The sequence below is a fragment of the Cygnus olor genome, chromosome 1 (genome assembly GCF_009769625.2).
Source record: "Cygnus olor isolate bCygOlo1 chromosome 1, bCygOlo1.pri.v2, whole genome shotgun sequence".
In the NCBI taxonomy this organism is placed as follows: domain Eukaryota; kingdom Metazoa; phylum Chordata; class Aves; order Anseriformes; family Anatidae; genus Cygnus; species Cygnus olor.
Genome location: NC_049169.1, coordinates 76,596,822 through 76,611,448, shown reverse-complemented (window position 1 = coordinate 76,611,448; position 14,627 = coordinate 76,596,822). Strand labels below are relative to the sequence as shown.

General features: G+C 38.2%; 2 protein-coding genes across 11 annotated transcripts in view; one reads left to right on the top strand and one right to left on the bottom strand.

Moving 5' to 3' along the window:
- DNAI7 (dynein axonemal intermediate chain 7) overlaps window positions 1-12,878 on the bottom strand; it is a 40,966-nt gene extending 28,088 nt beyond the window's left edge. For 4 of the 9 annotated variants that reach the window (XR_005816299.1, XR_005816300.1, XM_040545183.1 and 1 more), the window contains exons 1-6: window positions 8,839-12,256; window positions 7,775-7,866; window positions 6,539-6,640; window positions 5,775-5,828; window positions 4,125-4,262; window positions 956-1,102 (exon numbers count right to left, since the gene is read on the bottom strand). Coding sequence is in view for 7 of the 9 variants with exons in the window: in XM_040545183.1 (XP_040401117.1) it covers window positions 956-1,102; window positions 4,125-4,262; window positions 5,775-5,828; window positions 6,539-6,640; window positions 7,775-7,795 (462 nt within the window). In the remaining 2 variants the exon portion in view is untranslated. The other 5 variants (XM_040545184.1, XM_040545185.1, XM_040545187.1 and 2 more) reach the window with 5 other exon arrangements.
- ETFRF1 (electron transfer flavoprotein regulatory factor 1) lies at window positions 12,369-13,512 on the top strand. Of its 2 annotated transcripts, none has more exons than XM_040545194.1 (3): window positions 12,369-12,882; window positions 13,044-13,141; window positions 13,233-13,512. In XM_040545194.1, the coding sequence occupies exons 1-3, from the start codon at window positions 12,747-12,749 to the stop codon at window positions 13,443-13,445; spliced, it is 447 nt and encodes a 148-aa protein (XP_040401128.1). In that variant the 5' UTR covers window positions 12,369-12,746; the 3' UTR covers window positions 13,446-13,512. The 2 variants fall into 2 exon arrangements, with proteins under 2 accessions (XP_040401128.1, XP_040401129.1); XM_040545195.1 differs by having other exon boundaries at window positions 12,799-12,943.
- Window positions 13,513-14,627: the final 1,115 nt, after the last annotated feature.

Below are 14,627 nucleotides of genomic sequence, written 5' to 3'. Positions count from 1 at the left end.
ACAAAAAGTATTTTATATTTTTGCTAATATAAAACCTGCAAAATTATAATTACATGAGGAGTTTAATCCTAAACTCAGGAAAGACGATCAAGAATGTACAGAAGGTTTTGACCGTCAACAGACATACAACTGGTTCACTATTTCCTTTATTTCCTTTATTCATTTTCCTTTTTTTTGTTTGTTTCCTCTATCAATACTCTTTTACTAACCATATTTACATATATGATTAACATGCTTAGAATAGCGTGGTGGTTTAACATGGGTAGGTAGCAAAGCACTACCATGCTGCTCTCTCACTCCACTCCTGCAGTCCCCCAGCTACCAAAACCTTGCCACATAAACCCAATACAAATAGCAAGCAAGATCACCACCTGTACATGCAACCCAGAAAAAGGATTCATAAATACATTTTCATTTTCTTGTTTAAATGCCTTTTACTCTTCCCAATATCTTCACTTAGTCACATGGTCTAAGCTTTTGGGTAGACCTGTGTGGTGCCAGGAGTTGGACTCAATGATCCTTACGGGTCCCTTCCAACTCGGGATATTCTATGATTCTATGATAATATTTTAGTCATATCAACTTGTATTAAAAAAGGTATATAAGCTAATCATATGATCTACTTTTCACATTTGCAATTTTCTGTACAGTCAGCTAACTTCTAATTTAAAACATAGTGACAAAATAGGAAACAAATTTCACACTGAGTCCCTTGTTTCCAACACCTCCAACTATCACAGAAGTTCAAAGTAATCGAATATCAAACACCTTAATGGTAACGGCAGTTTTCACTGTAAAACTAAGATCTTCAGAGGTTATGAAAGAAATAGTCTGGTATCTACTCTACACGTGATTTGTGTGACAATATAAGAAAAAAACATCACAGCAAAACACTTGTAGCAAAACTTTTATGCACTGTGTATATTACAACTTCGAAGTCGTAAATCTTACTTACTTTAAGTAGGTGTTCTGTTGCTTCATTGTACTTCTGATGAAGTAGATTCTGCAATTCCAAAATAGTTTCCTGGTACTGGACTATTTCTTTTTCTGTTATCTCACTTGGTGGTGTGTCCAATAGAAAAAACTGCAACTTCTCAATTAACTAGAAGACATTATATGCAGGAAAAGTACCTCTGTTTTGACACCAACCCCAGCATAATGTGTGTTCGTTCCCTAACCTGCGGGCTGTATAGAATTTTAGCTTATAAAATTTATTGAACCAGTTTGTCACATGAAGACATCTGTTGGTCAAAAATTAGTTTTAATGAAAAGCTTACAGCCTTGTTGTTGAAACATATCTTCTATAGTAAAAATATCAACTACTAAATCTAAAAAATATGTAATAGTGAAACATACAGCAATTAAATTTTAATTCTCAGAACAATCCTTAGTGTGAAGTTTGGAACTCTGTGATAACATTGTTATCTTCCATTATATGCTAATATCTTAACATCTAAGCATGTGTATAAGACTGAAAAATATTCCTAGTTGGCTGAAGTTTTAAAGACACTGATCTATCACAGGGGAAAAAAACAGTATTTCATTGGCATTGTATTTATTAGCATACTGTCTAGTAAAACTAAATTTCAAACCTGTTGATAGAATTTGTATTACTATTCACTTCCTATCTACAAATTATATCCATTAATGTTCATAAATGCTGCACAGAATCAGGAATAATTTGTTTCACTTTATCTGTATGACTTGCTTATTTCTCAAGAAAAAACGGTGAGTTTGGGCCTCTGTATGGCAAAGGTTATAACTTCAAAGCAGATGAATGACAACAGTAAAATGACTGTAAATATTAGCATTTTAAAACAAACTTCAAAATGAAGATTACGGTAGAAAAAAGTAGTACATAAAACTTATAAAACTGCTGCTTCATGCTGACCACACAATGCTGTATTTGGAATACCTTCTAGCTATCATTAGAATTACAAAATAAAGACATATTTAACTGGAGGGAGGATGTTAAATAAAAATTAACCCTCACAGAAGCGAAGAAATAATCAGAAAAATTATAATAGCTTAGGACCAGATGATCTTGAAGGTCTTTTCCAACCTTAATGATTCTATGATAGAAGAGCTTACCACAGTGGGCTATGGACAATCTGTGGTCTATGAAGCCCCAGTAAACTGTTCACAGAACAAAATTAAACAGGGTTTTTTAAATGGGGTCTATCAGTGCATATGATAAACCATGAAAAAAATGAATTTTAAAAGTAATGTATTGATGCAAAAAACATGTGGATCGTTGCCAGTGATGGTATCTGCTCAATCAGACTACAGTCAAAAGTCACACGTTACAAGTAGATGTTAAATTTATTCAGGGGCTCCCATCCTTTTAGACTACTGTCCCAAATGCCATCTACTTTTCCTCTGTGCCTTGGCATCTTTGCTTCCTACCCCTCCTCCCCTGGGCCTGACTCCTGCCACTCCACAGACATCCACATCCTCAGAAGCCTCCCTTTCTCTTTTCTTGCACCCTGCTCCACACTGAGGGACGTGCACCACTGCCTCTGTCTCTCTACTTTGTCATTCCTGCAGTGCTGCCTCTCTTCACAGCGCTGGGCCACAGGTCTGCAGTAAGAGGATGAGAAGCATTAAATATCATCCATCTGTGGTCCCCCTTGAATAACACCTCTCCTGTCGTCTCTGCACGCCTCACCTGTAACGGGAAGCAGCACCACTTATCTGGCAGAGAGGAGAAACAATGTTGTTATGCAGACAAAAGAAGGGCTATCACTGCAAGGACATTATGTACCACCTCTTGTCTTCCCTGTGCTCTCGTAGGCCTGAAGTGCTGAGACAAAGGGAAAATTGGATTACATTTTATGCCTCCCTTCCAGACTCACCAGACTGTTTTTTCTCTTAGCCTGTGAAGTCACAGCACTTACTGCTTGTTAAAGGAATAGCAAAGCAGCAGCAGATTTATAACAATCAATATTACTGTCTTTTTATATTTCACCTTTAACACAGTCTGCCTTGATAGTGAGGTGATCCCTATCAACTAGGATCTACAAGATCTCACAGTCCTGAGTGGTTAAAATTTTTCTCCAGATACATGAAGAGAAGGAAAGAAATGCTTGGATGTTCTGGACCGAGAGAAGATAACCACTCTTTTACCACTCTTTGACATCACCTCGCATTTCCAGTAGGAGAGAAATAAAAATGTGTATGTCATAGTATCACATAATACTCTACTGATCATACAGTGCAAGGGAGCATACATCTGCAGGACCTAAAGTAGCTGTAACTGCTTCGGTGTGGGACAGGAAACATGGAGGAGTGGGAAAGAAGTGTGTTTGGCAGAAAGAGTTGACAGCAGGGAGTGTAGTGGAGAGAAGGAATGGAAGTGGGCAATTGTCAGGCTTTTTGCTTGGTCTGCAGCGTAGAAGAGAAATGGGAGGAGTTACCTGTTGAAATTCTTGGAAAGGACTAGCATATTCCCCACTGGCTCAGAACAAGACAGTATGTGGCAGGTGAAAATTGCAGCACTCAGCAAGCACTGCAAGATGGGAAGTCTAACACAGAACCAAACTAGCCCAGTGAAAGATGTATTATGCATGCAACTTTCATCCCCATTTCTGTAAGACACCCTCTAAGTTGCAGAATTTTATAAAGTTAACAAATGAAAATAAAATCCTAAAATTTGATATCAGCCACAAATTGCTTTGAATTGCCTCAGAAACCATCAATGACTGGCTGTGCATTTTGGGAACCCCTGCTATTACACAACACTTTACTGGCCGCAAACGTTACACAGTAAGACTTTTGTCCACTGAAGAATCTGACTGTGACATGAGCTGATACATTCTGGCTCAATGCTTTTAAAATGTAGATAGCAGGGGAGATGGAAGTTAGAGTACTAGAGCTCAGCATAGAAATGCTACACAGAAGTCCCTCAAAGGCACAGCATGTTTAAAGTCAATAGTCTTCTCCTTTAGACCTAACAATAAATCTGTAACTAAAAAATATAAAAACTGAGGAAAGATTACTGGCTGACGAAGGTTATAGCCAATTTCAGTCATTTGACTGTTAAAAAAAAAAAAGTAGGTGGGGGGAGCAGTATTAAGGATATATTTTAGTGACCTTAAACCAAAGAATACCATTTTAACACTTACATTTAGTACCTGTTGTCCCTTCTCCACAACAAGTTGAATGTCCTTATTTTGATCTTCACGCCATAAGCTCATGAAAGTATTTATTTCCTGTGGTATAGTTGGGTCAGGACTTCCATCACAAGCAATATAATACTCCCACTACAGAAAACAATCAAAAGAAAACTAGATATGGGCATGTGGTACAAATCATTATTAGAAGAAAAAGGAGGATTCCGAAAGACAAATACATTTAGTGATACATTCACAAGTGCATCTAAACAGGACTGTAATACTACCTGGACTACCAGTGATCACTATGCCAGAAAAGAAACTGTTTACTTCCGTAATAATGCGTTGAGATACTTCTGCCCACCTAATACTTACTGTTTATTCTACTCATTTGTTAGTGGGTTCTGTTCTCCTCAGTAGAGCTTGCATGTCTACAAAAGCAATGAATTCTGTACTTGACACAAAATAAGGGGGTGAAAGAATAAATGGCTGAGAATGTAAGTGAGGAACCAGGGCAGGTGGAAGAGGCGGATGATTCTCAAACCAGATACGGCCAATAAAATTGAGTTCTTACGCTGACAATAAAGCTGCTTAAGAGATTTCTACTCCAACGTGTTTATCCTTCCTTTCTCAGCCCCTGAATATTTCCTTCTCCTTTCTAGCACCCACTCAGATATCACAGAAACCTCCAGTGGGAATCTCAGAAGGATAGAATGACGTTTTTAAAAAAATGATGTAATTTTCAAATAAATTATTGGTCATTTTTATAAGTGAAAATCAACAATCACAACCCACTTAACTCTATGAATAAGCCTAACTTTGGCTCATAGGATCAATCTACAACCTATAACGTAATTTTTTTTTATCCATACAGTAAGATATTTAGGAAACCCTGCCTCTCTATATACTGTGAAGGTCAGTAATGCAATGTTACTGAAGTTTGTGTTACAATCTAAAATGGATCTTCTAAAGCAAAAGTGCTTGCATTCCCAGCCACTTGCATAACAATTTACACTGACTTCAAAAGCAGTAATAACAGGTGAGTGCTCAGGGCACTGGAAACTCCTGTATAAAGATTGATCAGTCTCCAGGAATAAAAACTTCTGAAATTTTTTTTTTTTTACACCTTTGTATTTAAGACTGAGCTTCAATTTCATCATTAAGAAAGCACATCCTCATAAATGAGAACACTTGCTCTTTAAGAAAAAGGATACTTTTCATAAAAATATGTAAGTATGTCTTACTCTGATTTGAAATTGTTTAGAAATAGAAACATAGCAGTTGGTATTATGTATTTCTTTTGCCCTAAGTATTCACAGCAACAGACCAATGCAAACTCTGGTATTTCCCATCATTTACCAATATTTTATTTGAAGATTTATTTTATAAAATAATAGACATATTTTGCCATTATTTTTCACAACAAAAAAATGTTTCTCTTTCTGAGGAATACTTTTCAGAAAAATCCATAAAAAACTGTGCTCTTTCAAAATGACTGCCAGATCCTGTTGTTCACAAATATAATAAAGTCAGAGCTTGTTGTCTACTGGAAAAGGTACTAAATAGCATCCAAATGTGTCAAGACATAACTGTGCAGTTATCATACTGTGCCTGTGTAACCACAAAAGGCTAATGCCACAGTGGTCTACAATAAGAGCATACCAGCATCACTAGGACTCTTCCCTCCATAGTGCTCGTCAGGCCACATCTGGAGTACTGTAACCAGAGTATATATTAAGAAATATACAAGACAAAGAGAAAACCCTTGTCAACGAGTCTATTTAACATTAACTAGAACCAAACTGACCAAATATCATTACCAGATAGCTACTGAGTGATGCTTCTGCAAGAAGGGTTCACAAGAGTGAAACATTCTACTAATCTACTTACATACCTTATTATTTTAAATTTAACTTTACAGATATATAGTAATATTGGGTAATAATTCAGCCTCCATGTATGTCACCCTAAATTACAGACATAAACTACATTTTTATGTGTTTCTGGCCCTGATATGTGCCCCAGATTTGTGCTTGTTTTGGCCAACCTGTCTCCAAATGGTGACTTGGTGATGGTGGTGGAATGTTTAAGAGTAGAACAAGTTAAATAAAAAAGAAACAACAAATACCAGAACATCTGAAACTACAACTGTCCTTCACTGCTGGGGTAAGCTGTGGGGTTGTAATACCTTGATAACCCATACAGCCTCCTCCTTGCCATTTTTCTTTTACACGTGAAACAAGGTACATAAAGGAGAGTAAGCATGGCCAATTCTTACCCTGAGACAGAACTTGAGAGGTAGTCATAGCACATATCTAAATTCAAGAAATTGAAGCATTCCTAGATTTTGTAATAGAGATGTAGCCTAAAGCCTCTTTGCTGTCTAAACTCTGTCACGCTTGGCAGATTTTTGAAAGAAACCTTACCTTTGCATATGCTCTGTATTTTGTTTTCCACAATTGTGCAGACACAAACTTCTCTTCCAGTGAATGAAGTTCTGCTAGTTCATACTCCCTTCGCTCTTGATCCTGTTAAAATATTTGTATAGCAAACAGAGAAATTAAATATTTGTTTTCCTTCTTACAATTATTTTATATCAAAGAAAATAATTTGGAATATTTGAATGAGTTATAATTTAAACAAATCCAAATGCTGATAACTTTTTTTTTTTAATGAAACATTTAATTCAGAAGGTTGCAGTAATTAGCAATATGCCAGTGTCATCACATTAGTTGCTGAGCCATATGATAAACATTGATGTGTCGTATGACTTTTATCCTCAAGCTACCAAAGGGTGCAAGAAATTTGTAAATTTTTTATTATAATTTCTGCTATTTTTTATTATAATTTCTGCTATTTAAAATTCTTCTTGCATGTAAGGGAAAAAAATACTCTGTGAAGGACAAGATGCACAGGCAAGAGTGTTTTTTTCTGAAAAACAAAAAACAACTACAAAAGAAAGAAAAAAGCAAAAGGCAAAAACGTTAGTCTCACAAAAATATTTAGATGTTACTGATCATGTCTTTTTCTGAATTCCAGTCTTCTCAAATTCATAAACATACATATTCAAATACACTACATATACACATGCACATCCATATGTCTGCCTTAACATGTAATCACTTCTAAAATTTATACCAAAATTTTCTTGCTCCAGCTATACTACATACAATTCCGAGGAAGACAAAAAAATATATCCAATTCAAAGTCAGTGGAAATGGCTAAATATTTATTCCATCTGGAATATGACATACCCCAAAAGTTAACATATTTAACCACAATATCTTCATGTAACAAAACCAAGCAAGACTATCTTGTCTCGGGGAATTATTCTGAATCAAAGCAACACTAAGTCAAATATTGGCTTAGAGAAAGAATAGAATAGAATTTCAGCACCATTTATCTTGATTGTACATGCATTGTGCTTTATTTAAACACTAATCTAGATTGCTACCTTCTCAGCTTTCAGTGGCTTGGCTAGATTTTTCATGCTTAATTTTAATCTAGCGATGCTTGAAAATCTCCTCTACTTTGTTCCCAACACTAAGGACATAATGAAATTCTTTTTCATTCTCACACTAAATTAGTAATGCTTTACAGACCCTGTCACAAGTTTAGAAGTGGAGTTAGCATTTTTCAGTAACTATTGCATATAAACTAACTTTTGCCTCAAGCTTTTCCATCAGCTCTCGTTCAATCCTCTCCTTTTCAAGTCTTGCTGCTTCTTCTTGTTCAGCTTGCAATCGGGCTTCCTCTGAAGATTGGGAAATATATCAAGAGCATAATTACATTTTATTAAAACGAGACAAATTATTTTGTTACTAGCTGCAGTGACAAAGCAAGTATAATAATAAACAACGTAAGTGGGCATCTGCTATTGCCCAGAAATCTTCCAAATGGTAAGAATTTGAACCATAGTCCTAAAACCCACTACCTGTGGTGCTACCTCAATCAGCCCATGATGACACAAGTGGAGAAAGGGATCAGCAATCTTGTTTCCCCCTCAAACAGTAGCAGGAGCACCCTCTTCCTTTACCTACAGCTTGAACAGGCCCAGGTTCTTAATCCAATGGTGAAACTGCCTGATCGGTTCAGTTTTAAGCTTCTCCTCCTTTCCTACACCTTTTGGTGGGAAACTCAATCTTAGAGTTATTTCTTTACTGAAACAGATGAAGTTTTAGGCATGTCTCATTGGCTGTCGATCCCCTTCAGGATCAGTTACTCCTGATCACAGGTTTAGCTTTTCTTTGCTGCCACAGGGACAGCAAAGGGATAGCCTAGGGACACCAGCCACCTCCTGACAATTGATGTACCCTGTGTGTCTTCTCTGGAAAAAGTCCTTTTCAGAGAATTTCTCTTACCTACTAATAAATAGGCTTGAGAGAAGAAAACCACAGAACATTGCATTTCTAACTCACTGAGAGTGTTTCAAAATGTAGTGGTAATAGAGGAAGAAAATCTAATTTTTCCTGCTACTTTCACTCCCAGGTTCCTAATCATGGTAGAAATAACTAGAGGAAAAAGTGTGGCTTTAATAGGAAAGTGAGATGTGGGAGGCAGTAAGAAGTAACACAGAACTTGTCCCACACAAGAGAAGAGAGATGAATCACTTGTATTTGTGAAATACACTGATAACAGTGCACATACAGTTAGGCAGATTACTTTTTGTCTAATTAAAATAAATGATTTGTACCATCACTTCCCCTGTAAATGAAGTGCATAGTACCTTCCTCTTTCAGCCTCCTTTCTTCCTCTTCTTTCTGTAATCTCAGTTTTTCAGCTTTAACTTTTTCTTTGCCACTGGACTTTTTCTTTGCAACAAATTAAAAGAAAACAAATGTCAGTATTACTTTCATACCTCTGGGGAGGTGTTCACCCTCTGTAACTTAAGCTCTTTTAATGTGATCCGTGAATCCAAATTAAGATTTTAGACTGCCATTGGTGCCCTAACACGGCAATATACATCCCATTCTCCATTTTTCTTTCCATTTTCATGATGTAATATATGCTCTTATACATAATGGATCATTCTGTGCCAGGCATTCCTGAACACAGGAATATTATTTTGAATGTGGAAATGGAATAACAAGTAGATCTGGTAAGAAAGAAGATGTTACAGCTTCAAACATCTTAAGATACTAATAGGAAACGCATTTTGGGACATTCGCAAGTCTTGTATTTAGAAGCATCTAAACCACAAGACAACAGATCTCTCCCTACTGTTATAAAATCCAAACTGCAACTCAAAACAGTTAACTGCTCCAACCAGCACTAACCTCTAGGCTAATCCTAGAATAACAATATTCTAAGTTTGTGTTTCTCAGAAATTATCAAATCTTTGCATGAAGAACATTTCAATAATAAAAGACAAGGTAAACACCACACATAACCTACAGTCATGTAACATTAACCAAAAGGGAACACTTATTTTTGCCCTGTAATTCATAGGTCTCATCAATACCTCACTGGTTTATAAATATATAAACTGTAATAATATGCACAGGGCCAAGCTGTCTTCAAGAGACTTGAACAGCTATATGTAAAGCATAATTCTCCCACAGTATGAAGATATTAATGGCCCCTCACTTTTTTTTTCCCCTCACCAGCGAAAAGGCAGATTCTTGGATGATTTTTTTTAATTACTTTATGTTGACACAGTCTTGTAGTGTTCAATCAAACATGCAGGATCAGCAATGTCACTATAAAACTGCACTTAAAGACACACAAGGAAAATACTGATTTCCTATTGATGCAGTAGCAAATACAGCCTAGGGTCATAACCCTCAACAAGTGCATATTTGGTAAAATCCAACTATCTTTATTCAGTTTTACTCAGTGTGTACACAGGCAAATGCTGCCATTGCATATAATACACTTGCAGTCAGTGTGGCTCGATTCCACCTGGGGTTGATGGAATGATACCATGGAGGAGCACTGCTCCTGAAGGCAGATGCTACAAAGACAAGGCCTGAAAACAACACAATTAACAAACAAACAAGAACCAAACACACACACACACACACACAAAACAAAAAGAAAAAAGAAAAAAGAAAAAAAAAGAAGAGACTACTATCAGAGATGAAAGAGAAAGATGGACCAAGAAGTAAATCAAAGCAAGTTCATGGAGCTTGTGAAAACAAGGAAGCTGACCTTGTAGTGAACCGCAATATGAATTCACAGCCAACAGTATTGCTTTAGTGGAGCAGATTTTTTTTGCATATGTGAGAAAAAAAATAGTATTCTGCATAGTCCCCAATGTATGGAGAAAACAAGGAGTGACAGCAGGCTAAACAAACATTGAAAGCAAAACTACAGATGACAAAATACAAGATATCAAGGAAAACAAATGACTTGTGTTTTGTGTACTGGCTGAACAATGGCATTCTGCTGCTGAAACGCCAGTGAAAAGAAATTAAATGAAATCACGCATTTAATTTTTCAAAGCAGAGAAAATATGGAATGTAAATGGGTTCAGCAGATGTGGTAATGTGAAAAGAGGAGGAGACACATCATCTATTTAGACATCTGACCTCGATGATGTATTTCAGAGAGCTGAAATTAGGATCCTAAATCCCCATACTCACTGGTGAGAGACAAGTGCTTACAAGGATTCAGCCTGGGAAGGTAAAATGCCTAAACCAGTATGATCCACTATCATCCACAGCACCAGCAAGTGAATACACCTGGATTGTATCACAATGTACAGGAGACCTAAGGACGAAAGGTATCTATTGGGAATGCAAACCTCCTCCTCAACAGAGAAATGGGTGCAGAATGGCACCAAATCAGCACAGAAACACAGTGCCCCTCTTGCAGAGATGTAAACACAGAAATAGAGAAAGAGATCCAACACCGCTGACAGGGAGAAAGACCAAATGAAAACTTAAGTCCAAACACCTGCAAATGAACCCGATGGCACATGAACTCTTTCCAACCATTCCACCCGAGTATTCTTTGTAATATGGTAAATATTGTTAAAAGTAAACCAATTTACAGTGAACTTCAGACATAAATAAGGAACACCTTTGTCATTCAGCACACACAAAATGTATCCTCAATACTGTTATGTCGCACTTTGATTTTGACAAGTATATTTTCAGAAATAAATAACTACTTAGAAAGCTACTCACTTTACATTACTTTGCACAGCAATAAATAAATGCATAAATGTAGTTTTGAACACAAAGTCTACCATGAAGCTTGAACAAAAACAATGGTGAAAGTTCAGTTCCAACAACAAATGTACAGCCAGCAGAGTTAGCATCACATCTTGCCATATTTCTTACCAAAGCATTTACTTGCAAAACTCTTCTACAACAGTCAATAAAAAACGTGATTCTACCTTTTGCAATTTCATAGAAAGGTCAGTTCCTTCCAATTGAAAAAAAAATAAAAAAATAAAAAATAAAATCCAAATATCTTTCCTTCCAGTGAAAATGAAAAGATCATCTTGCTTCAATTACTTATAATCGCTTTTTAGTCAACTTGCTTTCACAATCTTATGACTTAATGTAGTACTGACAGATGTGAGATGTACAATTCCCCAAAGAACACATTTGAATGTATTCTTTCTGGGGGTGGGGATAGTTTCATTTTCATTGCAACTGAGAATGAGCGACAGACACGAACTAACAAAATCCCACCTCATGTAGACTTCTGTCTGTTGTCCATCCCCCCTACCCATCAAGCTCAGTGGCCTGAAAGCCAGGACACCGGCTTGCTGCCCCGCCATCCAGTACCAAGCCAAATGCTGTGCCTGGGCCAAATTTGCCCCCTCTTCCCTAGCAGTTCTGCTGCCATGCTACGCAGCCTCCTTGTGCAAGGTGCACACGCTGAGTGTCATGGAGGCACCTGCCCCTCTTCGAATCTGACCAACTGGCCAAGAAATATGGGTCAAAAAAGAAATAAGTCGTTTTTAAAGAGCATGCAATTTTCGCAGCACCTTTATTATTGCAGAACAGCTTAAAAATATCGTTTTGTATATGTAAAGTCCAAAAATATCCAATGCTTACTTTAATTTCAGCATGAAACACTTAGAAATTTTACTCACTGAATTTGCAAAACAACAGAAAATAACAGCACAGCATTGAAATGAGCACTGCAAGGTCCAAAGTGTTTTATATGAAATAGAGCATAACTTTACCTACCCACCTTTTTATTCTTTTTTGGACCCTAGAAGTTGGGGGGGGGGGGGGGGGAGGGAAAAAGCAAGCATCAGAGAACAAGGTATAGAGCATTAAAAATCATTAGAAAAGCCAACTAGTCCGTAAAGCAAGCTGAGACTGCCCACCAAGAATGGATGATAATTTCAGTATTGGGGATAATTCGCTGCTGACACGACTCCAGCCCACCATAACTAACACTCGGACTACAGCTGTATATTCCCGTTAGACATTGGGCACGCACCACGCACGTAGCTTAGCCCAAAGCACTACTTTAGTCAAAAAACAAGGTTTTCAGCGGTTTCTGAGTCGACCACCTGGCGCTGCTGACACCCCCCTCGTTAACCCCCGCCGCGCCGCGACCACAACGGCCGGACCCCCTTCCCTCACGGGGACATTCCGCGGCAGCTGAGGCTGCTCGGGGCCCCCCGCAGTCGGCGACAAGTGGCGACATGGCGCGACAGGAGACGACATGAGGAGCAGGCCGCCCGCCCTCACCATGGCGCCGCCGCGTTGCCGGGACGACGGCCGCGCCCAGCGGAAGGGCGGTGCCGCGCGGTGCGGCCTTGCCGTAAAGCGGCGCGGCGTTACGGCAGAGCGCGCAGCCGGTGAGCCGCTGACCTTCCACTCCCCTCTCCTCCCCTCGACCCGAGAAATATCCCCATAACGGTAAAGAACTGTAAATGGCGAAACTGTAATTGCTACGGGAGGTTGGACCGGGATTTATGGACTTCCACCAAAGGCTAACGTCAAAGTGATTATTCTTCAGGTAAATTAACAAAAACAATCGCGCAAGACTGCGGAGTTCAGCGAAATGGGAGAATGGCCAATTCTTTACGAGGGGAAGTGCTGAATCTTTACAAAAACGTAAGTGCCTTAAATGCGCCGAGCGCTTAGCTGGACAAAGCCCTTTTAACGTGAAGTCTGTCTAAAAGGAGTTTTTTCTTCTTCCCTCAAGCTGCTGTACCTCGGAAGGGAGTACCCCAAGGGAGCAGACTACTTTAGAAGCCGTTTGAAAGCAGCTTTTCTAAAAAATAAAGATGTGAAAGATCCCGAAAAAATTAAACAACTAATTGCCCGAGGAGAATTTGTGATAAAAGAGTTGGAGGCTTTGTACTTTCTCAGAAAATACAGAGCAATGAAACAGCGCTACTATGATGACAAGGAGTAACCAGTATTAATGACTGTTTGTAATGATACAAATCCATAAAAGCAATCAATAAAAGAACTGTAACCTCGAAAGAAATGAAAAGTAAATCCTTCCAACCCATTTAAAGTACAAATTATGACTTTGCTTACCCTTAAGTAGGTGCTTGAAAGATTTGGGGGTTGTATTGCGTGGGTAGCAGGTTTTTCTTGACTAGTTTTGACCTCCTTGATCTGAAACTTCATGTATGAAAATAATTCTGCAGGGAGCAGTGGCAATGTGCTTGTTATATTTCAGTGTACATGCTGAACAGTTAGCTGCTGATCAGCTGAGTGTTGGAATGCTGATTTGAGATGCTGCATGCCTCTTGTTACTTAGAGGATTAATCTGGTTTTTCAAGGCTTGTACATCTAATGCATCATTCCCACCATAACTGAGCACCTGCTCAAAAGGGAAGTTCTCAAAGGTTTTAGCTACATCTACTTCATGTACAAGACTCCCATCAGCAGGCTGACAGAGGTACTGTGTTACAGAGAACACCAGAGGGTCAGGAAGGGGATGGAGTAGAACAACAATGGTTTAAGTATTTATACCGTAAAGACAATTCCTGCTCCTACTGCTGATTTGTGAGGTTGCGTAACTCCTGTAGCAAGAGTTTAGAACTTGATCCTCTCCTCTGGAAGAGAAGTTTGACCCTGGCTGTTTGCTCCACAGCTAATTCTTTGTAGGCTTTGGCTCAACTAGCACAAACTTGTGCCGTAACTGTTACTCTGTATATACACTGTGGTGTTTTTTTTTCCCCACAGAACTAAATGACACTGGAGATAGAACAGAAATAATCTTTGAAATATAGGTAAGTAATCGCTGCAGTAGAACTGCTGACAACAGCAACAGTCTATACCTGCATAAATTCCAGAAAAGTAAAAAAGTTAAGGTAAATTAGATGGTATGCTACTTTGAGATGAAGTATGTGCTTCAGTTTGTAGCACCACGTTGATCTGAAAAAGTATTCCCATATAACTTACTAACTCCTCTAGAACATGTTGCACTTAAAGCTATCCTGAACAAATACCTCTACATACAAAATTCAACTTACCCTTCTTGGTAACTGGTTATCCAGATGGGATAACTAAAAAGGGTGAATGTGCAAGTTGTAGAACAGTAGTAATTCCACACTTTGTTCCCCCCCACAGGACACAGTCAGGA